The following is a 26,975-nucleotide window of genomic DNA, read 5'->3' on the forward strand; positions in this document are numbered from 1 at the left end:
AAGTACCGCCATCCATTGAACTTTGCCGCCGCCGCGCGACCTCCTCGCCTTCTCCTTGCCCCTTTCGTTCCCCTTCCCTGAGGGCCGGCTCTCCGCCCGATCTCCTGCGCGACGATTGGTCTCCCTGCCGTTCCCCTTGGAAACGCGTCGGTCCGGCGTTTTGCTTGTGTTTTTATTTTTCCTTCGCGCCATTTTTCTCCTAGGCTCGATGAGCGAATATTACGCGAATATTGCAACGTGCAAGCGCTATGCCGTGCTGTTGCGCGTACAACTGCAGCAAGCGGCCTGAAGATGGTTATGCGGCATTCATGATACCTCAAGGCAAGCGTGACGGCTTGCGCAAGAAGCAGTGGCTTCACAATATTGGCCGAAAGAACTTTATTCCTACAAAGAACAGCGTTGTTTGCGAGGTAAGGCGCCTTTCTCACTGCCCGTAATAACGCGTCATCTGACGCTGCTCCTTAATATTTTTGCTGCGGCAATTTGTTCGTTCCATGAAAAAGTGGTTGTCCTCTGCAGCATGCTGTATATTCTGTGAGGCTCCATCATTTCATACGTTGTCGACTTCTGTACAGTCAGAAATACGGCACTATAGTCTGCTTTCTGCTGTCAACGATATGTGGGAAGGTACAGCCTCCTGATTGCATTTGTCGCGATTTTGCTAGGATCCCTGTCCTCCTTTACTAAATACCGAAATTGTGGCTCGCCGAGGAACTAGTCTTTCCAGCTTGTACTAGTGTTCGTAGGTTACTTAGGAAAAATTAATACTGGCCCTGAAAAACTCATCGGCAAGTAAACCCGCGGTATTGCGGGTAAAGAGCGCTAGCGAGTTCGCACTGCGTTTTTTTTTTTGAATTATTGAATGTGGCTTGCCATGCTTCCAGTCATGAGGGGGTTAACAGGTATGGCTTGGTTTTATCAGTGATACGGCCAATGTGCAGGGGGTGTTCACATGATCACACACGCTTCACTTTGATCGTGACTACTAAACGTTGGCCAGGAACATTCGCTTTGAAAGCCGGAGCTCTAAAACCGCAATTCCGCGTTTTCTTTTTCACCAGGAAACATTTTCCCGTCGATGTAAAATCAGCTGGAATCATCGCGCCAATTTACTGTATTTACGAAACTTAAAAAATCAATAATGATTGTGGTTATGGCGTAAAAATAGGGGAACATTTTGCGAGCAACAATTCTTAGCATTGTAGCATATTAGTTATTTCAATGGTATGCAAGAAGATTTTTTTTTCATCTTGCCAGAGTGGTAAACTCGTCGCTCTATATTCTAGCTACATTTCACTGAAGACCAGTTTGAGGCACGAATATTACACGAACTTGGGAAAAAAAAGCTGAGGCCCAACGCAGTTCCGACAATTTTCTCTCACCGACCTGTCCCGCAGCAAAGGAAGCCTCCTCGACAGAGACATGAACCTCCCGCTGACAGCAGTAAGTTATTTTTGTGGCTTGCTGTTTTCCAATCTCCATTTCTGGAAAAAAAACAAGAAAGTATAAGAAATTAAAGTAAATGTACAGATGACTCGTCAGATGTTATAATAGAGATAAGACTGACAATGAAACTCAATGAAAATTGAGGTATATTAGTGGGTCACGTGACGGCATCAGATTATATAGTGATGGTTATGAATAGTGATAGCTAATCATGGTGACTGTTACAGATATTAATAGTAAATGATAGTAACAGGCCCGGATAATGATGTGATAGTGTTCGTTACTGATAGTGGCGGTTATGATAGATCACTTGATGGAATTACAGTAGATACTGATAGATAGGGATAGCGATAGTTAATGATGTGGCAGTTATGCTCTTGCATTTCCGCATGTTGAAGACTTAAGTGCACCCTTTAAATTTTTTTATTGTTGCGTTCAATGAAATTACTCTCTTTTGCATAGCGCATGAGGCCACCGCATGCTTGCCCCATCACTGCAGTGCGCCGGCAATAGGGCCCGCCACTTCTAGTGTACCTTGCTGTAAGCTGCTGTCTCCTTAAGCTCATGCGGCAGTTTAATTTCTTCATCAGCACAATCTAAAGACTGCCGTGGCGAACCTGGTGCGAGCCACGAACCAGCTTTCATCAATGGAAAATTATACATTTTATTTATTTCGTTGTTGAATTTTTGACACTGTGGTCTTTTACACAGCGGAGGAGGCCACCGCATGCTTGACCCATCACTGCAGTGCGTCGACAATAGGGCCCACCACTTCTCCCAGTGCACCCTCCTGTAAGCTGCTGTCTCTTTAAGCACACACGAACTCAGTGAGTGGCCACGTACTCATACAATTATTTAATTCCTCTTTCAGCACCATCTCAAGGCGGCCGTGACGAGACTGTTCCTTGCCCCGAAGCGGTTTTGCCCAATGGTAAATGGCCCCTTTTATGCATTATGTTGCGGCAGCCAACGATAGAGTGCTCTCTAACGCAGTTTCTGCTACCACCAGACCTTTCTTTCATACTTAGTCACAAAAAGAGGGCTTTCCGCGTCTGTTTGTAAATTCGCACGCGATGTTTCTCGTTCTTCAGTGTACGCTTGAACTACACGTACATTGCAGATACTAATTTTTTTTTTTGAGCATCGCACCAGGCACTCTTGAAACGAATAGCAGAATTGGAGCGCAATCAAGAGGACACAAATAGGAAATTACAATCTGCAAGAAAAAGATACTTGAAGAGCGAGGCGCAAAAAGAACAGCAGAAGAAAAAGCTCAAACATATTTTCAATGATGATCAGATGTCGTCACTGGAGCGGCTGTCAAATCAGGGATCGCGGTGGGAATCTGACACACTTGTGAAGTCACTGAGGTTGCGGCTGGCATGTGGAACGCGGGGCTACAGTGTCCTAAGGGAATACGGTTACCCTTTGCCCTCAGAACGAACCCTGCAAAGGCACATCGAACATGTAAAGTTTCGACCCGGACTTCTTACTGATATTTTGGAACCCCTCAAGATCAAGGTAAATATTTACCATATGCCAAGCCTGTTATACTGTGAGCTCGATTGCCTAGTATCAGGTCACTTTGCGTAGTTGATTTTGACAGTTTTACCTTTCTTTTCATTGTTACGAAACTAATATGCTGAACAGTTATAGCTATATGTTTGGCTGCGTTTCTGCTTTTTTTTAGTGGTGTTTCCTGCGCGTCTTAAATCTGTATGTTTACTTATCACATTAATAGTATCGCGAGCTTACTTGCATTCATTCTTAACATCGATTTGCATTCTACAGGTGAATCTCATGAAGCCGGAGGAACGCCACGCCATTTTGATGGTAGACGAGATGCAGATCACGTCGGGTCCCGTATATGATCATTCATGCTGTGAAGTTTTGGGCGCACCCACACTGCCTTTGTCCGATGGTTCGCTTCCTGATGACTGCTTAGCCACACACGCTTTGGTATTTATGCTGGGAGGTCTTTCCACCAGAAGGAAGCAAACCATCGGATATCAACTAACCGGCAATTCTATCCATACTGCCAGCGTTGAAGCTCATGTAGTTGACCTAATTACCGCCTGCGAGTCCATCGGAATCAATATTCATGTTGTTGTTTCTGACATGGGCACTGCGAATCAGGCACTTTGGAAGTTCTTTGGAATCATCGTAGGAAAGCACAGCAGGCCGCGAACCAGTTGCCCTCACTCCTGTGATCCACAGAGAAAGCTTTGGTTTATGGCTGACGTACCACACTTGTTGGAAAATCTAAGAAATCATTTAACAAAAGGCCAGCTCATTTACCTTCCCGACGAAATTGTGAAGATACACGATTTGCCGACAAACTGCGTGAACGTCGAGTTTATAAAGGCCCTAGTGAGGCCTGACGAGAAGGATGACATCTAGCTCGCGCCGCACTTGAACGCGTCTGTTCTTGACCCGAATCATTATGATAAAATAAAGTAGGTCCGGCTTTTTCTCTTTTTCATAACGACACGGCTTCTAGTTTGCGTCTGCTTGAGGAAAAGACAAAAATTCTCAGAAATGTGCGTACTACCGCGTGGTTCATAGAAACAATATTTAGGTGGTTTCGCCTGATGACCTCACGATCGACAAACCGCGCTTTCAGCCATGCGGTTGAGGAGGCCTATCATGACAGTGTAGCATTTTTGCATGCGACAGCCGAAATGTTCTCTAAAATTGTTATTGGCAACCAAAACAAAGCGGTTTGGAAGCCTGTACGAACAGGTATCATTTTAGCCACAAGAACATATCTGGAAGTTCAAGATGTTCTTCTCAGCAAATACAGCTTTCAGTATGTCTTCTAAGCAGATTAAGCCAAGGTGGTCTCCAAAATTTGTTTTCCACCCTGCGTGCGAAAAATCCTGTCCCGCGACTGTATGAATTTAAATGCAGCTTGAGGAGCGCAACTCTAGCGCAATTCCTCAAGCCCAGCAAGCATGGTAGCTATTCTGCTGAAGAGGAGGGCTATTTGTTGATGAATTTGCGTTACACAAGTGAGACAAAAATCGCGACAAGCAACAATAAAGCCCAGAAGACCTTGCAGATTCAAGTCCTGAAGTAGAGGAATCGATTGCCTACCTCGCGGGTTACGTTGTCTCCAGGCTGACAAAGCGGTTAGAGTGTGAATATTGTCATAATTCACTGGTTGATAATGGCATACCTTCAAAGTTGATAGAATTCGAAAATTTTTCTGAGCAACGTCAGTCTCTGACTACTCCGTCTCAAGGCGTGATTGAGGTCATCAAAGTTGCTGAAAATTTCTTCCGCAACAATAAAGAAGCGCTGATACATGATTCTGTAAATGTGGCCGAGGTGCAGCAAAGCGTTACTCGAAACATTTCAAGGCAAACATGCTTTCCTTCTTGTCACAACGTGATTCCTAATATTGTTCAGATATTCTGCAATCTGTCAATGCGGATTCTTGTGAAAACTGAAGCGTCAAAAAGATCTTCTGCGGCTGAAAGTGCGAGATGCGCCAGCAAGAGTATTGGCATGCGTGCCGCAGTGTCAACCTTCAGGTGAGGTGGCAGTACGAAGTTGCGCAAGACGTAAATGGGGTGAAACTGCATCTGTAAAGTTTTTACGTAACCTGAGCCTTAGGAGAGGGCGTAAAAGTCAAACGCCACAGTCGCTACCCACTGATATTGGTTAAGGCAGACCTTTGCGTGGTGTATGAAGCCAAGGTTACCAATATTCACTGCAGATATACTGCTATTTTCTAAGTATCACTTGCGCGTTTTATCTGCTACAGTCAGATAGAGCTCAAAAAAGAAACCAGGAGACCCTTCGGCAAATGACATCGACCAATCACCATGGCGGCGCGGTTGATCCTATTTCACACAGAAACCTACCAGCCAGATGCGATGTCACGTTAGGGGATTAACCACGACGTCATAACAAATGGTTGACGCCGTTGGTTGGTTGTAGCAGCAAACAACCTTCGAGGGTTGTTTGCTGCTTCGTTTTGAGGTTATTTTGCAAGCGAGGCCAGAATGCAACGAATCACCAAAGCATCCGCGCATTGCATCTTCTCTGCAAATAGCGTCTGGACTAAAGACGTGCTAGTTCTTGCTCCTGCAGCGTCGCCTTTGTAAAAACAATTCCGCAGTTTTTAACAGACAAGCTTTTAGCGTAAGATCCCATTGTCCGTCAACTTTCAGTTGACATGCGTGTACAAAGTGATGTTGATTTCAGCTATGACATACACCACTGTTGTATTTCCATGAGCATGTTTTTCTCAACTGTCATCAATACTGCAGAGCACATTTCTGTACTTGAGTAGATGCTGAATATTATGTGATAATCCCGTCTGTTACGTGTATATTGTCAATCGACGTTCTTGTGCGTGCGCGAAAATAAATCATCCTGCTGACCATGCTCTCATTTTCTTTAATGATACATTTTTTGTGGTGCCTAATCAAAATACCAGCTTTATATCCCCTACTACGTACTGGAACGAAATTTGGGCGTCAAGTATAATATTACAATATCGAGAGGCGCTTATCTTGCCCATAGATATAGCGTGCATTCTCTCATAGGTATATTCTTGAGGTTCTTTGACACTGGTTCCTAATAATTTTCGATGAATTGCGGTCAACTAATGGTTGTCCGCGCTCCTTGAGGGCATTGAAAGTGCGAAACTGTTTTATTCAGTGAACAGACTAGAGTGAAAAAACAACTTTCACACTGATGAGACAAATATATGGACGGAAGATGCACTCATGACTCATTTATTGTAAGCGGGTGCACGCTATATAAGACCTGCTGCACGCAAGTATGCACAAGAAAAGAGAAACATTTCGAAGCAGTTCATGTTAAACCTAGTTAGTGTTTTAGCTGTGTTGTTGTGAAGTTTATATTTAAGTTTGGCTAGCTAGCATAATGCGTCTACACTTGCCCTTAGTTTTCCATCTATATTGGAAAGTTTGGATTTAACTGCATTTAATTAATTATCACTAATTAATTCGGGTCGATAACTTGCGCAGCTCATTTGCATTCAACCTAAGCTTTCGAAAGGTATATGACTCGATGCTATAATGCCAAGGGTAGTTTCGATTGCATATAGCTAAGTAACGCTAATTAATAGGGATCGCTAACTGATTCAGAGCATTTGCATTCATTTTATGGTTTTCAACGGTATATGACTTGATCGTATAGCTTAAATTTTGGTTTAATACAAAATTAGCTAACGCAGATTAATGCGGATCGCTTACCAGCACAGTGCCACTACACTTGGCTTAAGGTTTCCAACGATATATGACTCGATGCTGCAGCGCAAATTTGGGTTTTAATTGTAATTTACTTAATATCAATTAGTTTGGCTTGGTAATTGGTCAAAATAAGTGTATAATTAACCAATTATCCAAACTAACGGTTGATCACGTGACATATACTATGCTTAGACAGATAGCTTGGCAGTAGCGAAATAGACCATGTCCCGCTTTGACCTCTGATTTTGAAGTTCAAAACTCCAGCCTGGTCGTTTTCCGAAGTTTTACCGCGGTGACAGAGTTCACGCCCTAAAAAAACAAACACAGACAAAGTCAGAGGCAGTACTAGATCAGGTGCACAAAGTAAAACACCTCATCATGTTACTTAAAAAGCGTCTGCAGTGCCGAACTCGCCTGAAAGCTTTGTTTACATCAGTATTCCCCATTCAAACAGTTCTAAGAAGAAACCTATCTCTTCATGAACGTTACTTTGGGCATCCTGAATGCTTTTCTCCGAATTTTTCAAATATTTAGCGCACTCCTGGAGAGCAGACCTGGCCCAAAAACACGCGCTTCACTCACTGCTGCGGCCGACCGGCGAGCGCCAAGGAGAAAAAGCGTGTCGTGCGCAGGGCTCGCAGCCGCCGCGCGAGGAGAATCGAGGAGGAAAGCGCGGCGCGGAGGAGAGTGTCGCTACTTTCCTATTATCAAGGGGCTTTAGTTTCGCCTAAAGTCACTGGAAGTGGAAGTGACTTTAGTTTCGCCCGGATTGGGCCCCGCTGCATGGGGTCTCTTAATTTCGCCCACGATATAGTACACGTGAGCGGATTATGGACGCCTTTTAGTGGAAGGCTGGGGGCTAGAATGCGGCTTAATACTCTTAGGCTTGGTACACTGGTAGTGTTTTTCAAAACTTGAGTCGCGATAGGGAATGCAAGCTGGTTCTGGCTCTTCGACGCTAGCGCTGCATTTCTCCCCTGCCGGAGAGATGCTGCACCACGAGGCAGCGACGGCTGCTGACTGAGTCGGCGCAGCTCGTCTCGTCGTGCAGGCACCCGTGCCGTTCGCCAAAGAAATAAGGTCTTTCATGTGTTGTATTTGAGAGCGGTAGCTCTACTCAACAGAGAAGTCACTCCCATTCCATGTCTTATTTGCCCTTCGTTTAACCTTGAGAAGCACAGGATAGCAAGAAATTGACTTTGGGAGATTGACCTTAGCCGATTTTGACCAAAGCGATCTCAAACAATAACTAAGCGTGCCCGACACGATGGCGAACACCAAATTTGGCCCGGGCCATTGACAAAATGCTCTCGCTCGACCTATGGGTATAACCATTGTTAACCCGTGCCTAACTTTTTTCGATTGCTTGGCTTAAAAAAGGCATCCGTCTCGCCGTACGTTGAGTGTAGCGGTTTGATTGGGTACTGCATGATGGCGCTACGACTGCACGCCATGCACGAAGGAAATTCATCAGAAACGCACTTCGCCACTCGCCTAATTGGAATATCTCAATTTTACAACCTCATAGGTAAATTATCAACGCACGCGTCGGTGCATATCTAGAAGATGCGTTTCTTAGATACCTGTGCATTGACTAGACGCGCCATAATTCGTTATTGAATATTCGTACAGTTGTGGCGGAGTCAATGTCCTTCTTAACTGTTCGTTTAATATATCCCAGGAGAACACAGCATCAATGTACAGAATAAAACAATGGCCAATTGTCTCTGTTGTACTGCACAGGCAGCAGTTCACCGAACAGGGCGCAAGCATCTCCTTAGCATGAAGCCATGCCTTCAAAGGTAGCGTAGATGCGCGTCATTGACATCACACCCTACAATATCCTATTTTTTTTTTTGCCTGCCGAGAAAAACAGCGTTGTGCCATATGATCTATTTATGTTGCGGGGACTACTTAGTGTCTGGAAAAACCGCATGATAGAGCGCCCCGCCTAACAACCACGGTCGACGAAATCTTTGTTTCGTGAGCAATGCGGGGAGATAGCGGAGCCGCCTAGCTGGCTCCGCTATGTGGATGCATGTGTGTGCCTCCCAGACTTTTGATATTTTGGAAGGAGGGGTCACGCAGGGGTATGGTGGCTTGGTGTTTTGTGGCGTAAGCATGCGTACACTTTCCTTTACGACACTATTTCTATGCAATCAAGAATGCAAAGAACAGTTGTGGCGGAGTGGAAGCGTTCCCTTTATGCGTGATGGTGGCCCGGGTTCAATTCCCACCTTCAGTACAGTTTGCTTCTGTTTATTTTATTAATTGCGGGCACTTCAATTCATATGTGCGCCGTAACATGACCTTCAAGGTTTGTACACCAGAAGTTGAGCTTTCGCTCTGAAGTTCATCGCTGGCGCCAGTGTTCAAGGGTTAACGTATCAAACGCAGCCACTTGTTTGGTTTTAATGCGACAGCACAATTCCGATGGGTAAACTCCGAGCAAGCGCTTTCGATTTTTTTGGGTTTGTGCCGTGTTAAATAAATATCCAATCAAATAACAATAAATCAAATAAATGTACGTGACCGTGATTCGAACGTGCGGCGGCGCGAACCGAGCAGCTTGGCTGGCCATTGCGGGAGGGCATGCACAAGGTTATCGCCGTAGCCGGACACACCTCATGTTAAGCTGCAACACACTCGCGCTGTGCATTGCACATCTTCTTCATCAGCTAACAATGGTATTAATCTAATGCGCACGCTCTGAGCGGCGGCATAGTGACAGATGTGTGTTGCATGTGCTGGCTTGGACAACGCTTTGGCGGAAACGCTTCACTAAAGCAATACGCGTTGGCGTTGAAAACACTGCTTCAGAAACGCAGCACTGGAGCATAGGCCGCCGGCGGGCCCAAAATTGAACGCGAGCGGAGGAAGCTGCAATAGCTCTCGCTGCCGCGGATCCAAAATATAGGACGGTTTTAACAGATTCTGCCCGGGGCTGTGAACAGTATCTCGCAGGGGAAATATCACCTCTCGCGCCTCCCGAATTCTAAGACTCCCTGCCGTCGATCCAACTCAGACAAACATAATCTGGGCACCTGGCCATCAAGGTCTACGAGGCAATGAGGCCGCTGATGCGGCCGCCCGAGCGCTTACACACCGGGCTCCTCATCCTAGCTCCCCTGGTTCAGAAGCTCATCAACCGCTTTTGGCCTCTGCCAAGGGGCTGAGTAAGGCGGAGGAGCGAACTCGGCGCCGCCTGCAGACAGGAGCTCTTCTCTGTACTGGCGCAGAGAAACACTTTGATCCCAACATAGACGGGCATTGCCCACACTATGCAGATACCTGCGATGTCTGTCACATGGTATGGGCATGTGCTCAGAATCCGCGCCATCTCCCTTTCCCTACCCCTAATCCAAATGCGTGGGAGACTCCCCTCCTCAAATGTTCCACACTCCAGTCCCAATGAGCTCTGGCAAAGCGGGCGCGAGACGGGGCCTCGATCGTGCGGTGTCCCAGACTAAGGATACCGACCATGTAGCGGGGTCTTCTGACTCCCAAACTCTCCTTTTGAACATTGAAAACTCTTTTCACCACCACCGGCGTATATTGGGCGAATTGGCATTGACGATGAAAAACTTTAAGACGCGCTTAACTGACTCCCTGGGTCAGTGCACACCTCTATCGCACTTTCAGTTACGTGGTAATGCTGTCCACCTGCAAGCACCTGTGATTTCGCCCGATATTTCGTGCTAGCAATTCTAAACCACCAGTCATTTTTTTCGTACGGATAATGCAGAGAGGAGCGTAGATGTGTATACAGGCCTTGATGTGAAAATGTTTTCGCTCGGCCGCCGATTTCTCGAGGACTGGTGGGGCGACCATGCGCCGATCGGCTTCGTCGGCTTCACTGACCTGAAAGCTTGTCACACTATGGGGGTATGAGAGCCGTTAGTTGTTCTTGAATCTCGTCTAGTGTAAGTCTAGTCTAATTCGAGACACTACCAAGCCGTGGTCGCTACAACGTACCTTTCTAAGGAAGTCCACATCCTGCACCATGCCAGAGTGAGCGCACAGCATGAAATATTATTCGTTTTTAGTCGCACCATTGGGCCTCTTCCATTACCACGTCCTACTTTTTCGTTTGCAGAAAAGGTATTCATGATCAGTAAACTTTTTATTTCTGCGAACTCTACTGATAAACTATTCCTAACTATTCCTAGAGCCTACGCCAAAGTCACCCACTGCCTGGTCTCCAGCGTGTTTCTGTTTACCTTGAAAGTGAAGTCGCCCTTTAGTGCCGTGTACTGTGTTCTTTGCTGTCTGGCGACTCCACATCTTCGTAGAACGTTTCGACGACCTGGTCGTTATGGCTACATGTTGGCTTGTAGGCCTGTACCACCTTCAGTTTGTACCTGGTATTAAGCTTAATTACTTTAGCTGCCACCCTCTTGTTGACACTGTATAATTGCTCCAAGCTGCCAGCTTTATCCTGATTGATGAGGAATTCCGCATCTAGTTATCGTATCTTCTCTAATCCTTAGCATTGTATACACCCCATTTGTCCTCTTAACCTCAATAAGCCCTATGACATCCATTTTAATAGCCGCTTCTCCCTCTAACCGCATTTCCAGAGTAGTCTAACTGAATAAGGTTTTAGAATTAAACGTTTCCAGGTTCAGTTTCTAGAAGCGACCTGTTCGGAGCCAGGGCTTCTTAGCACCTTCTGCCGTGTTGCAGGTCAGACCGCCGCTTGGTCAGCTGCTCCGTAGCCGCTGGGGACGGAGGGCCGAGGGTTAATTGGTGTATTCATGTAGAAGGTTGTGGCCAAGTAATACGACAAGGTGGCCATATCCTGTTCTGGTGAGGGAGGGCGTTGCCGGTTCTGGTCACCGTGATCAGGCCGCGCCATAGGCCTTCTTATGCAATTCCATCGCCAAGTGGCTTTTTTCTTTTTTATCCGATGGCGAACTGCGTGGCACAGGGACTCGAGCACCGTTCCTCTGGCAAGCGAGGCGGATGCTATACCTCTACGCCGTCGCTGGTATTTATACGCTATTTATGCAGTTCATTCATCCTTAACCAGTATCACGCTGACGTCGTGCGCAGTGAGTGCGTCGTCATGGCGCCCAACGCTCTTCGGCTGGGTGCCAGGGAGACCGTGGTAGCCATGGCCAGTGGCCGCGCCCAGAAGGTCGTCATTTCGCTCGTGGGGAACCGGCCTGTACGCGGCGCCTTCTTTCAGACGACTCTGGACGTGGCAGCAGGTGGGTGGAAGCTGAATTCTTGCCTGTCTCTTTGCGAAACGGCGAGTGGTAACTCTTGTGATTCTGAATGAGTCACATCAGTTCGCATGGCAGCGTTATGATAATGAAGTGTAAGCGGAGTCGTGGCCTTCTGTGCTTTCGTTCGACGGCGGCATCCTCGCACCGTATGAATAACGGCACAGCAGGACCGGTCCTCACGAACCATTCGCATGTCTTGTTCCAACCCGAGGTAGTGTTTATACCCTAGGTGACAGCCAGCCTACGTTGAGCCAAGTACAATGCAACTGCGTCACCATACTGACAATTCAGTGGGTTGTGATGGACCTCAGCCGACGTAAATAAAAGCGGTTAGCACTGCAGATTCCATCTGGTGACGACGACAACCACTGACTCAACCAATAATTGTATATTTTTAGTGTCCGACTGCTCTATCGACACCATTCTGTTGGTGCACTGAAAGAAATGCAAATAACAAAAAAGCATCCGCTACCTGATACTGAAATCAATAACATCAAGTTGTCCCAGCTATTCACTGGTTCCGAAACACGAGTCACGAAGTTCACGAGATTATACATTGTGGGTTGTCGGGACAGGAAGTTTAGCGTAACTTAGGGCGGTTTGCCCTCTAATTTGAAACAAAGTGCGCAGCGGAAATCAAACTAGCTTCGTCAACACTCGGAATTCAGAGATTGGCTTATAACATAATACTGATGTTGCTATGTCTGATTTAGTTTTTTTTTTCACCAGGTGGGCCCTCAAGAACAAGAACTCCTTTCCTAGTAATGGAAGTAATAATGAAAATGAAAGCTTTATTTGATTTCTTCATCCTTATGAGCAAAGCAGGGACAGCGATAACTACATGACACATTCTGCGGACATGGCCCCTGAGCCCACTTGAATCACGCGGCCCGCATAGACCCGATGATGTAAGCCCATCTGAAATGGAACACTGTCGACAACGCCTTCGCCGGCACCAGCCTCCATATTCCTTTTAGCGCATGTCAACCCGTATAGCAAATCTTATTGGCTAGAAGGCGAACGCGGCGGTTTTAGGTCACTAAATATTACGATGAAGGAGCAGCTTACCGGCCGGACAGAGTCCGTTAAACAATTGTCGCTTTGATGGCAACAATAGGAGCACTAGCGGCGACATCTACATACAAGCCTTCCAACCGCTGTGTACGCTGATGGAGATTATGCGCGTGCTCACAGACTCTACGGGGGTTGCCGAAGTATTGGTCAGGCCCGAAGACGTTCCCGACATGCAGCTCACGAGAGGAGACGCGACGGTGAAATTGTCTGTGCAATGCGGAGCGTGGAGCCGTGACGTGCTGCTTCCTTTGAGCAGGGCATCCGCAGACCACCACTTCCTGCAGACGGATAAGCCCATCTACCATCCCGGATCCACCGGTGAGCATCGATCTCTGGGATCGTGAATGGTGGCTTCGAAAAATTTGTGATTGCAGAGGAGTGCGCAAGCCAGAAAATCATGCTACTGGTGAATTAAAATTGTGTTAGTAAGTGAACAGATCACGTGCTGATTCTATGAACGCTTTGTTGATTTGTCTTCGAATAGTGTAACATATTATTCGTGTATTCAACACTTCAGAAGAATCTTGCATCCGATTTCCCGAAAACATGATTTTGCTCTTAAAATGCCAGGAACGCTCACATTCTAGGGTCGATATACGCGAAAGATACCTTAAGGCTGGCGTCAAGCGCCATAGTCGTAAATCCGAGAGTGTAAGCAAGCGTCATTTTCGCTCTAAGGTTCCTATGCTAGCTGCGGGGCACGGCAGTACGAGTTTCGTTTGAAATATTTAAAGATATTACAGTTCTATTTTAGTACCTAATTTTTCTCCTTTTTACTCCTGTGTGCTCGACGCAGTGAACATCAGGTTCATTGCTCTCAATGGAACCCTGCAGCCATGCTCTACTCCATTCATGCTTGAAGTCAGGGTGCGTATTAATTTTGATGTCTTTTTTTTCTCGTGGGCACAAATTGCCGTTGACATTGAGGAAAATGTTCTGGGAGGCCACACAACCCCTATCGCTGTGGTTTCGTAGTTGCTTAGGAATCGTCAACCGTTGCTAACGATTATCAGCGATTATCATCCCGCAAATTTCTTTCGTATTATGTGTCTCTTTTTTTGGTGCATTTAAACCAAGAACCGCCCTGTAAGAATTAGGACAAGCTCTATTTGGAGGTAACTTTGCGGTGTATATTCCTTTCAAAGCTGACAGACAATGCTCTATAGGCTTGCTACTCGGCACAAAGCCCGTTTAAGATGCAGCTGCGACAAGGCCATTTTAGTAGAGAAAAAATTCGCACTCTGTCATGTGATCGAGAACAGATGCAAGCACAAAATTCATTACAGAAAAGGCATCGCGGATTCTAGGGCGCCTCACGGATGGTGGAAGCTTTACATGAGTTTTTCAGCCTGCGTCACCGGCCACTTTTCTTAGCTTTTCTTAGCTAGAGGTGTTGCCCTCACCTACCTCGCCGATTTTGAAGTGTGGCGACGCGCTTGTCCGGCGCCGAATTTCAGAAACAGAGGTGACGTCAGCGTGCGCGACAGTGCCTACCGTTTAATTTTGAAAGCATTAGATGGTTCATCGATACGAAAACTCGGCGTGGCCCAAAAAGTACAGGCGTTACAAAACTCGTGACTGGTCGAAACGATGTGAAGTCATCAAAGGCGCGAAAGTGCCATTTTTAGCAGTCATAGTTCTAGTACTTACACCTGCAAAACGTACAAAAAATGGGATATAATTAAGATAGTATTGGAATAGAGTTGAAATAATGTTGGAGTGGAAATTAAAAAGGATTAAAATGCATTCACATTACTCATACGTAAGTTATTTAAGTGGCACCAGTAATTTTGCAGTGTTTCAACGTGGCGATTGACTTAAATGCAGCGGTGGCTTCCTACCGAGGCGAAGGTTGTTGTTGTTGCCTCAAAAGCGATACCCACGGTAGGGGATTGGCCAAAGTTTGCTGCAGATAGCAGCGTTCTCTGTGGCGCATGCTGGCACTGCCTTCTGTTCTTCAGCTCGTGGCAGGTGTCACCACTTCGCGCACTTTTGCGTGCGCTCTCAGACACCCTTACAGCGTGTGGGGGTAGCGGTCTCGGTCACAAAGGAGATGCCCTCGATTCAGCGTGGCAAGCTCAGGCGGAGACCAGCTACCAAGTGACAAAGGGGTTGGTCGTTTGATGCCCAGCTTTCGCCAGTCGCAAGCCAGAGACTGGGTCGTAGCCAAAGGTTCATAAAAAATACAGTTTATACAGCTAAGAGACGATGCAGAGATTTCACAATCACTCGTACGAGCACATACAAAGTGACTTTCAAATACAATGCAACTCGTGCAAAGTAACAATGGAGAGAGATTACAATTTAACAAAATACCTGCACCTAAAGTGCACTAACACAGAGAGACAATCAAACAAAACAATTTGTTCACCGGGCACTGCGACAGTCCGACGACCTGAGGAGCTCGACGGGGCCGTCCCGCAGGTTGGCGCACGTTGCCTCGCTGGTCCGGGCTGGGCGAGCGGTGTTCTCCCGGGAGTCGAGCGGGCGCGCTTCTTGGAAGCTTGAACTGCGTTTCGGGCTAACGGACAGCGGTTGAAGCCCCTCATTTATAGGCGCAGTCCGCGTCTGTTCTTCGCGCCATGGCAGGCGCGCACATACACGCAGCTTCAACTGCACAAACCCCTTCTCCTTCTCGCGCCTGTCGCGCGACCCCATTGGTCGAGCGCGGAGACCACCTTCTAGAACAATCTAGGTCATTCTCGGCACTCTCAGTCATCGGCGCCGGAGCGAATGGGGAGGGTGTCACTTTAGCGCGCACATGGTTTCCCCCCCTTCCGTCGACAACAAGCAAAAAGTTCTCCAACATTCCAGAAAAATCGACGCCGCGCGTGTCTACGTTTACGCAGGCGCCCCGCCGACGAGCTGAGTGAAAAGCCCACGCACGGTTTACGCGCACTTCGGGGGTTCTTCCCCGCTGTTTTTTTGTTTTACTTGACCGCGCGCGGACGCGATTGCTTAGGCGCAGCGCCGGTTTTTTTCGAACATGCGCCGAATTTTGTGATAGCAGGTCGCTGCTATAAATGCCGTTGCGTTGAATTATCGTTGTACACAGCGCGTTGAACGTCTCTCGCTGCTTTCATAAGGTTCCTTCGCTGCTTAAAGGACAGGATTTGCCGGCAGTCCTGTTAACACTACCGCAGCACGCACAATGCTGCGGTTTTTATCATAGCGCTTAAAGTTTCTTGCGGTCACAGAGAGACTAAGTGCGCGGCTTTTCTCTTTGCCATTGGTGCCTTTCGTCGCCACCGGTCGATTTAATGAGCACCAGCGTGGCACAGGGTGGTCAATTCAGCAAATTGCCTATGTTTTTTGACGAGCTCAACACAGTTCCAGAACTTCGTCTCCCCTTCTTTTTCCATGCGGCTTCGTGACTCCAGAATACTCAAAACATGGTATTGGAGGCCAAGGAGTTCAATCCGGAGCAGGACATCATGCTGAGCCACCACTTCGCGGTGCCAAAGCACACCCTTCTTGGCGAGTGGTCATTGGTCATGCGCTACGAGCACAAGGCAGGTTTCTTTTCTCGTAACTACTTAGTGCACAATGTTGTATTGTCTCAACGCATGTGCGTGACATCTTTGTTTCTCTTAAACCTTTAGGACACTTTGTACAGAGTTGTATAATCTGCGTACTCTCAGCTTTTTCTCACTGTGTGCTCATAATTTCTTCCTTCCAGGATCCTTCATCATTCAACTTGTAATGGGGTGCTCTTTCTTGACAACTAGCGAATGCAGCAAATAATCACCCTCGTACCTCTTCCTGTGCCATTTTCTTGCTGACAGATTTTGCGCTCTCTAGAGTGTTAATTAAAAAAATCCTGAAGTTTTATTATCTCAGTTTCCAAATATTTTGAGAGTTTCTGAGAAATATTGTACGTGTTTGAAAAAAATTAACAATGCTTGCTTTCTGTTGGAAAACTATTTGACTTGTCTTTCTCGAGGCCTGGGTATAACCGGGCAGAAAAATATTCTTTTGCATCGAAATGACGAATGGCGCCTGAGGGGGTTAAATGCCGTCCAAACAAGCGCATGCAAGCCTGTTTAAAATCGGGATGAAAAAGAATGCGAACACGCGGCGTTAATGCGCTCTGCTGTTCGAATATGTTTTCATCTCGCTTTTAACTGGGTGGTAAGAAAAAGACGTTAGAGGCGTTCTAGAATGTACAATTGACGACTGTAGTGTCCTTTTCCTTCCGCCGAAGTAAAAGCGTGATGAATAAAAGTGCCAATAGAGGAGCGCCTATACGCCCCGCTCTTTCTGCATTTCTTTTTGTTCCTTTCAGTTCTAATTTTGGGAAGAATTTTACGAATCGATTTATTAGATGGCTTGGACCTGCAATGAGAGATAAAGGAGTTGTATGGTGGCCGCGTTCTCTGTTCTTCCATGCTCCGCCAACTACTACCGCAAGGGGGCCGACATGCCTCGCTCTTTTGAGTACAAAATAAATGGGGCACGTTTTCGCGACGCCTGCTTCTGCATACCTTTCTTCTTGCCTTCAGGGAAAGAACGTCAAGCATTAGCGCGGGCACCGACTCGGTGCTTGCTACCTGAACGCGCATAGCTGCAGTAATGTGAGGTGTTCATGGTTCGGCAGGAAAACCAAGCATAACATTGGCTTTCGTTTTTTTTTTCCTGCTCTGCACCGCAGTTTGAGCAAAACAAGACAACGACTTTCGCCGTGGAAAAATATGGTGAGTGGATTTCATAAACGTGACAGGCCAATGAGACTATTTACTACCGATGGTGTTGGAGAGTTTTTGGCTGTTGCCAAGTCTTTAAACAGTTAAACACCTGTGTATTGCGGCCTAACGGTGCACATGAACTGTCGTCGTTTGTTGTTTTATATAGCGCCTAACGGCTGAAGCTTACAGAATATTCAGTATCTCGCATGCCTTGAAGACCAGATAAAATTAAACGTGTAGCTAAACGACAATACTGACTGATGCCTAGAAAAAGGGGACGCAAATAAGTACACAAACCTTTATCAGCATTACGCCAATAAAAGATCATCTGAAAGTTCACGGGATTAAAGGGTACCGTTGTGACAAAAAAAAAAGTGAGTATAATATTTGAGACTAACATCTATGGACCCATTAAGATGATATGTAAACGTAACGGACCCTTTCGCAAAAGCACGCACACACTAATTGTTTCTAAGAAGAAAACGTGCGCGGCATCCCTTGAAGTCAATTTGTCATCGTACAAGAAGTTTATCCGTCCCATACCTGGATAAAGCAGCATAGTGTGTAATACTTAACCGATATATATATCATTGATAACCTGGAAAAAATCCACAGCCTGGCTCTCCGATTCGTCTCCTCCATGGTACTTGTGCCGTAACAGCTCTGCGCATGCATACCGACTCTTGCTTACCTCCGGCGCGTGAGATCTATGAAATACTCTTGTTTTGCTTACTGTAGCCATACAAAAAGAGAGAAGAATGGTTGCCTTAAACGACCCTTCCGAAAACATGCATTGCGCATTAGGCTCATTGGTTGAAAGCATGATAAGGTTAATTTTTTTTTTTAACTGGCGATACAGTGATGGAAAGAGTTGCCGCCTGACGTTGTGAATCTGTGGTGTTGACCGATAAAACGGAATTCTTATTTCCAATATGAGACGTGTATGTTGCTTTTTATATTTTTATTTTGCACGCGTATAATGGTAGCGACGCATTGTTCAGCTCGTTTCTAATTTTCAGTGCTGCTTTTTACCGTATTGTTGAATTTTTGTGCTTGCATTTTTTTTCTCTTCTTATTAACCCACTCCTGTATGCACATGCAGTGCTCACAGTGTGTCTAAATGGATGCACAGAACCTGGCGCCGAACAACGCCAGCTGAGAATGAATGAAGCACGCCTTGCTTATTTGGCGCATAGATGGTCCTACATAGGCGGGGGCTACCTTATAGCGGCGCGACACTTTGGGACTAATGCACCGAGTCAGAAGGACGAGTTGCTGTCTTTTCAGACAATCGAGACAAAGGGGCAGCATCAGTTACCTCCAACAAGGATTGGGTCAGCTTCTTGCTGTGCACTCAGTGGCTTCTTTCTATAGATCACAATGATTCAGATTTTTCTTTATTGAAGCGTAATGAATGGCATCAGTGGTGGCTTTAGTTGTGGCAAAATCAGTGTACACGACTGGTCACCTGTCCTCAGTTATGGGAACGGGGTTAAACCATGTGAAGAAAAAATCGTCATGACCCAGTGTCACCATCATCGTCGTCATCAGTCTGACTACGCTTACTACAGGACATAGACCACTTCAATAACTCTGCTGTGTCAGCTGCGGCAGCATTAACCCTGCAGACTTCGTAATTTCATCCGCCCCCTGCAACGCTTGTATTTTTTTAGAATCCATTAGGTTGCCCATAGCGACCATCGATTATCTTGACTTCACATTACATGCCCTGCCCATGCCCATTACTTCTTGATTACGACAAGAATACGACAAGCTCGCGTTTGTTCCCTGGTGTTACACCTGCCATTTTCCTTTCCATAGCTCGGTGCGTTGTCCTCAAGCTCCGTTGAACACTTTTCATTAGCTTCCACGTTTTTGCCCTATGGGCGAACCGGCCAAATGGAGTTGCCTCACGGGGATACTGGCAAACTGCTACTCATCACCTGAGAGTTCCTGCATTTATGCACTGCACCCCATTCTTATTCCCTTAGTTATTTAACTCTCGTAGTCCGAATCTGCGGTCACTGCCAGCCCTAACTAAACGTATTATTTTAATACTTCTAACGCATCGCTTCCTATCGTAATCAGTTGCTCCCTTCCGGGACTGTTGAAAACTACTCTTTGTTTCTGCAGTTTAATAAACAGCGCCTTATGAGGGAGGCTTTTCAGGGAAAGGAAATTTGGTTTCCTTAAAAGCAAAGATATTTGTAATTTTGGCTTGATCAACAGGAGCGTTAAGGAGAAATACCCAGGGCGTCATTTACATGGTCGAAAATGGTTGGAGCTTATTAAATGAACTTTTCCCAGAGTTGTCAGTCTTGCAATGGCACAAAATGATGGCTTTAGGAATAAGCTGGAAAGTGCCCATTTTCTATATGCAAACATTGATCAAGATATTAATTTTCTGTTTCAGTACTTCCAAGATTTTCGGTGCAAATACGCACCCCCGACTCCATTCTGCCTGATTCTGCCGACATTCCGGTTGATGTCAGAGCAAAGTAAGTCTTGGATTTCTAGTTTTCCGAAGGTAAGCGAATGCCACAGTGTTGCAATAGGCGGTGCTTTCTGTCTTGCTTCTTCAGGCACAGGAAGCGGGATACAGTGAAAAATGGCAGTTGGCTTGAAATTGCAATTATTATTTCGCAGCGCAACGCGATTTATAAAAATCGTAGTCCACTGTCGATGCGTAGCGCTCTTTGCGAAATAATTTTTCGTTTGTAAGTGATGAGACGCATGCTGCGTGGCTGAGTTCGCAGCGGTTAGTTTATCCGTCTACGCGCGCACCTCGCAATAATTTCGATGACTAGTTAAAAACATAAATGCATTTTTACGCACTAAAGCAACATCTGAGCTATGGGCTGCGTTTAAGCCTTTGGATTTATTTAATCCATCACGGATTGTTTATCTGCTTCAAACTTCAGTACGCTGTCATTTGTATAGCAATACCGTTAAAAAAGATCCGCTGTCGCTGCCGGAATATAAGGTACGATCAGACCGAGGATGACGGCACAGCCACTGAATCACCTCAGAGTAATCATGAAAGAAATGAAAGTCCAGAGTTCCCCTGTCGTGAAGTTAGCGCCGCCAGCAGGCCTTAAATTGATAACCCGCCATGCGTTTTTTTTTTTCAAGAATAAACCGAAGGGCTCGCCCAAGGCGAATGTGAGATGCGCGATAATAAACGTCGGCCAAACACGTTCTCTTCTTGCGCATGGCTCACGCTTTCTTATTAGGCCTCTGATCGGCTGCACCAGGTGTAGGCTGACATTAGGACGGACGGCAGGCAGCACGGAGTGGCAGCTCCGCGACAAACCTGCGACAAAAGTTGTTTTTTCTGACAAAAAATTCTCTCTCTCCTGCGATGCTGTCTTCGCGGCTTAGACTCAGAAAATATTGAGGCGCTTTCCACTTTTTTTCCCACAGGTTTTTTAACCAGCAGCCCGTACGTGGTTTCGTGTCATTTAAGTTTTTCGTCAAGAAAGATGTCAGCGACTTGACAAAGATCAGCACGAGCAACAAGCCGAAACAGGTACGGAACATCAGTCCTTGTCTCGCTACCGATTTGCGCGATGTGAGGACCCAATATTTAGCCACCTAACAATCTCGCCATTTTCTACGTCCTTCTTTTTCCCTAATTATCCCCAGGTAACGGCAGCATTGAAGTTTTATGCTGTAAATATGCCGTATCCAGTTGGAAGCCAAAGAAAAACAATGAAACGCCTGAACTCTTGATTATCAGCGTGTTTATAATGAAAACATCTCCGGCACTGGTGACGGAATAGACGTAAGATAGAAAAAGAAGTAAAGGTGTTGCCATCGTCCAGTTTTCATTCTCAAGGCAATGTTCCTAATTCAAATTTCAGACGCATCCCCAGGCGCTCTAAATTAATCTGGAAGCAATATTTCGCTACCACAATCTAGAACTCGTGCCACTCGCGTTAGACGGAAACTAGACTCCTGCGTAACGCTGCATCTGCTGTGCGGTTGTAAGATGCGGAAGGAAAATTTGAATCGCATGCTTCACGTTATGATAAATCTCCGTTTGCTCCGAAGTTTGACGCATGCAGCGTTGCGTATCGCACACGAAAGAACTCTCGAGTGCCAAAATCGATGCCGCGAAATTACCCTCTGAACCACCTCTGGGTCTACACAATATGCGTGTAGGGATCCTTAACCACACGGAGACTTTCGCAGCGTGTATGGAGTCTATGGTACGGTATGTGGCGTCTAAGGACCCAAAGCTGGACGTGGACTATGAGGAAAACCCTAGTGGAAGGCCCCAAATTGATTTAGACAATTTGGGTGTTCTTTAACTTGCACTGACATCGCACAGCATATCTGTGTGTTGTGCGTTTCGCATCCGTCAAAGTGCAGCGGCCGTGTCCAGCATTCCATCCGGACCGCCGCGGTGGTTCAGTGGTTGGCTGCTGACCAGAAAGACGCGGGTTCGGTCCCGGCCGCGGTGGTCAAATTTCGATACAGATCATTAGTAAAGAAACGCAGAGCGGGACTCACCTGTCATACGATTCATCCAGGTTTAGTAAAACAGCGCAGGAGTCTTCGTTCCCTTTACAGATGACAAGATGTCGCAGCACTGTTTTTCTTCATGGCTTACCCGTTGAAACTCGCCAATGTTGACAGGCCGAAATCGTGGTCGTTGACTTCCAAAACACACTCCTGCTCACCTTCCAATTGAATGAGTTCTTCACACGTGTCCGCCGTACAAGTACTCAAGCAATGCCTCCAAGAGGCAAATAATACACGACGCGTTGGTTGCGCTGCAATGGTGCCGACGGCTGCGCTCCCGTTTTCGTGTCGGTGAAAAATTGCAACCGACAAAAATATGTTTCTTAAACCATAAATATTTATATTATCTTTACAACAAAGACACTGCATTTATTTTAAATTATTTTTATATTATTTAAGAATACTAAAGCGCTTTCAGTTACTTTTTCTGCCATGTCGTTTGTAGAAGCTGCGATCCTGTGATCCCCTGAAGTGACCCGGATGCCCTAGCAGACGACGGAGCAGACGACGGTGTTGACAGAATGCAATTTCGTTTGAGGCCAGAAAAAATCACTAAGTTGCGACAAAAACAGCGAAGAAAAGCGCCGTATCTCAAGCTGGCGAATATCGTGGATAAGTTGAACGCAATTGGCACGATGGACAGTAGCTGCGATGCATTAATTTCCGCGACACTGGCACGCTCACCGGAGATCATGAAACTTAACAGCTTAATGGGTGACCAGTACAAGCGGATTGCTTTGATATCAACTGCGTTACGAAACTACGTCGATACTTGCGTCTCACTTTAGCTAATATGCAACAGCGGCTAGCACTCGCTGCATCCTGATCGCGTGTAGTTTAACAAGCAAGAGCCCACTAGCGCATCAAAGCAGCCGTGTTTTCGAGTTCGTATCGTTACGATAAATACGAGCTGTTTTGGCACGTACTGGAATTGAAGTTCTCAGCCTGTGCGTCAAGGACGGTGACGATGGCGTCGCGGACGATCTTAACTAAGACTCGCCGCAACGCAGCCGATAACCCAAGCATATGGGTGTTAAAGGTTGTTCACCAGTACTGCAAACGTGGGCATAAAGTATCGCTCAGTCGCAGCGCCAGTCGCTCGCTGCTTGATTTTCCAGCCTTCCGAGTGAAGGTCGCAAGCTGTTGATCCAATCAGTGAGCCAGGCGGAGTGAGCGAGGCGAGCTTTCGGGAACGACGCCGCCCGCGGGCGCGCCGGGCAATGAACTACGCGCTACCCCCTGGCTGCCCTAGTCGTCGCTAAGCCTAGCCGGTTTCACATCGATGCAGCAGCTGAGTGCACTTCGAAACTGGCTAGCACTGAGGTGCTGCTCTCGTCATCGTTTTACTGTGAACCTCGTCTCATAGTAAAACAAAGATATGCTCGGTTTCCGCGACACCTTCAGGAGCGGAGCCAGCTGAGGCCAGGAGAGCCGCGTTTGAGCAGGAGCAATTAAAGGCGCCGTGGGAAGACATTTGTTTGTATTCCTGTTATCGCTTCTACTAACGACTTGATATTGGCCAACGATACTAACAAAAATTCTAAAATGCTAAAAAAAATTCTCCGCCAACACTGTATCAGTGTTGGACTTAAAAGCGTTAGCTACGAGTGCTTCAAGTGTTTAGATACGGGTGCTCAGCAAACGTGGAGAAGACAAAATACAAACATCTGAGGGCGTTTCGTTTCGCAAACACTCCTTCCAAGATACAAGCAGCGTTATCTACTTCAAAGATTCTGCACTACTATTGCGACTTACAGTTACCTGTGACGTAGTGCAAGTCATGCACACGCGCCTAGCCGGACAGAAGCAGCCCCCATTTCTGTTATCTAACCGCTTGCCTATATAACCGCTCGCCTTCTTCAATAAAGCGTCATTCATGCACCATGCTTCGTCGTGTCCACATGGTGTCAGAAGTGGCCGGTTAGCGATCGCGCAACGCAACCGGGCAACGTAACCGACGGCAGAAGCACGGCAATCCGGGAGGCCCGGGTAATTTCATCGGACCAGAGCCATGACAGACGCCGAGCAGCACCGCGCCCAGCCTGCCGCCCCCGTCACTTCGCTGCTGCCACCACCGAAGGCCCTGGATACAACGGGAGATGTCTGGCATAGCTGGGAAGCATGGAAGCAAGAGTTCGAGCTCTTCTCAACTGCAACCTACCTGGACCAACAACCGAAAGAGGTACGGGCAGCCACTTTTCTCATCAGTATTGGAGAAGACGCACGCAAAACGTACAGCACTTTCGTATTTGATGCTGGAGAGGATAAAAGCGACATTGCTGTACTGAAGCGAAAGTTTGAAGCGTTCTACAAACCAGCACTAAACCTAGCTTATCACGAGTTTCGATTTGGAAAGCGTGACCAGAAGGAAGACGAACATTTTAACGATTGGTTAACGGAGCTGCGTGTACTAGCAAAAAGCTGTGAATTCGGTGAGCTGGAAGAACGCATGCTAAGAAGCAGAATCATTCTGGGAATGAGAGACAAGAAGCTTCAAGAAACGCTTCTTTCTGAAAATGCTTCCTTGGCCAAAACTGTTGAAATGTGTCGAGCTCGGGAACACGGCAAAGAGCAAAGTGAAGAAATACACTCCAGCAAGAACTGTCAAGTGGACGTCAATGCGGTCCTCCAAATGAAAAGTCGCTGTAACAAATGTGCTCGTGTTCACAACAGTGAAACATGCCCTGCAAAGGGACGCACGTGCCTAAAATGTGGCAAAAGAAATCATTTTGCAGCTGCGTGCAAAACGAAGAGCGCTAACCTCTGCGTGAAAGAGCAAAAAGTGGCGTCACTGGAAGCGAATTCAGACGGACAGGCAGATAATTTCTGGTTGCAAACTTTATCGCCAAGCAGCAAGAAAGACGACCGCTGGACTGCAATCGTGAAAATAGAAGAAACGCCCGTTGCCTGCAAGCTTGATACAGGAGCCAATTGCTCGGTCATATCACGCAGCCAGCTGCAGAAGATAACTCAAAAGCAACCCGAAAACTGCGCTGTCGTGCTGAACACATTTTTTGGCTTTCAGAAAAAAGCAACGAAACGTAGTCACCTTCATGTGACCGGACCCGAGGGAACATTTGAAACGACATTCTTCGTAATGGAAGACGACATACCCGTGACTCTTAGCGGCTCAGTTGCCGAGAAGCTAGGCTTGATTCGCCGAATTGCTTCACTGGAGCACCAAGAGCTGTACGACGTAGTCAAGCCGTATGAAGACGTCTTCTCCGGATTAGGCGAGCTCAAGGGTGTCGTCTACCACTTGAAGCTCAAGCCAGGTTCCCAAGGAGTGATCAAAGCAGCACGCCGTATTCCGTTCGCACTCGAGGACAGAGTAAAAGCGGAACTGGACCGCATGGAAGCAGCCGGAGTAGTTTCCAAGGTGACCGAGCCAACCGAGTGGTCCAGCCACATGGTTACCGTCATAAAGAACGACAAGGTACGCATATGTCTCGATCCATCTGATTTGAACAAAGCGCTGCTGAGGGAACATTATCCTATGCCAACGCTAGAAGACATTGCACCGTCTCTGTGTGGAGCACAATACTTTTCGACTTTGGATGCCGCTACGGGATTTTGGCAGATAAAACTGGATGAGGAAAGCTCCAGAATTTGCACAATGAGCACTCCGTACGGTCGTTACAGGTTCCTACGTATGCCTTTCGGCATTTCTTCGGCTCCCGAAATATTTCAGCGCGCCATGCACAAAGTATTAGAAGGTCTCACTGGCACAGCAGTCGTAATGGACGACATTCTAGTCTGGGGTCGCACTAAAGAAGAGCATGACGCAAATCTTGTCAATGTGCTGACAAGATGTCAGGAGCACAACTTGAAATTGAACAAAACAAAGTGTAACTTCTTGCAGGAATCCGTCAAGTACCTAGGCCGCGTGTTGACGCGCGACGGGTTGAGCCTGGATCCAGGGAGACTGGAAGATATTTTCCACGTGCAGGCCCCTTGCAACCGGAAAGAGCTACAGACATTCTTGGGTATGGTGATCTTCGTTTCCCGCTTCATTCCTAATATGTCAACGCTCACAGCATCGCTCCGAGAACTTTTAAAAAAGAATGCTGCATGGGTTTGGGAAGACAGACATCAAAAAAGCTTTGAAGCACTGCGCGAAGCACTAGCAACGGCTCCCATATTGGCATATTACCAGAAGGGCAAACCAATCACCCTATCTGTAGACGCCAGCCAAAACGGAATTGGCGCTGTGATAATGCAGGATGGACACCCCTTAGCTTACTCATCTCGCTCGCTGACAGAAGCACAGCAAAGGTACGCGCAGATAGAGAAAGAGATGCTAGCAATCGTCCACGGCTGTGAAAAATTCAAGGACTACATTTTCGGGCAGCCAGAAGTCATTGTGGAATCTGATCACAAGCCGCTCGAAATGATTTTCAAGAAGCCATTATGCCAGTGCCCTCTCCGCCTGCAGCGTATGCGTCTAAACCTACAAAAATACCATATAAACGTCAAGTATACTCCGGGAAAACAACTGTTCATCGCTGACGCGTTATCACGTTTTCCTAATAAAGCACAGCTCGTAGAACATTGCGCGCATTTCCACGTTAACACTATCGCTTGTCTTCAAGCTTCAGACAGGCGCCTGGAGCAAGTTCTGCGGGAGACGGACCGTGACCCAAGCATGGTGAAACTTCGCCAGTATGCAAGCACAGCGTGGCCCATTGACAAGGCTGACGTCCCTGCCGAGCTACGCAGCTACTGGAGCTTCCGCGACGAGCTGCATACTGATTCCGGCCTTGTGTTCCGGAGCAATCGCCTTA

At 46.8% G+C, this 26,975-nt stretch overlaps 1 protein-coding gene across 1 annotated transcript; it reads left to right on the top strand.

Moving 5' to 3' along the window:
- Positions 1-11,742: 11,742 nt before the first annotated feature.
- Positions 11,743-13,323, top strand: LOC144097834 (uncharacterized). Its single transcript, XM_077630457.1, has 2 exons — positions 11,743-11,887; positions 13,100-13,323. Exons 1-2 carry the CDS (start codon positions 11,743-11,745, stop codon positions 13,321-13,323), a joined length of 369 nt encoding a protein of 122 aa, XP_077486583.1.
- The last annotated feature ends 13,652 nt before the right edge of the window (positions 13,324-26,975 follow it).

The sequence above is a fragment of the Amblyomma americanum genome, chromosome 7, assembly GCF_052857255.1.
Source record: "Amblyomma americanum isolate KBUSLIRL-KWMA chromosome 7, ASM5285725v1, whole genome shotgun sequence".
Lineage (NCBI taxonomy): Eukaryota > Metazoa > Arthropoda > Arachnida > Ixodida > Ixodidae > Amblyomma > Amblyomma americanum.

Bases quoted from the DNA above. Each gene is read 5' to 3' on its own strand.
- LOC144097834 (XM_077630457.1), top strand. From the start codon at position 11,743: ATGGCGCCCAACGCTCTTCGGCTGGGTGCCAGGGAGACCGTGGTAGCC. The intron at 11,888-13,099 runs GTGGGTGGAAGC...GCGTGCTCACAG, and splicing joins GACTCTGGACGTGGCAGCAG to ACTCTACGGGGGTTGCCGAA.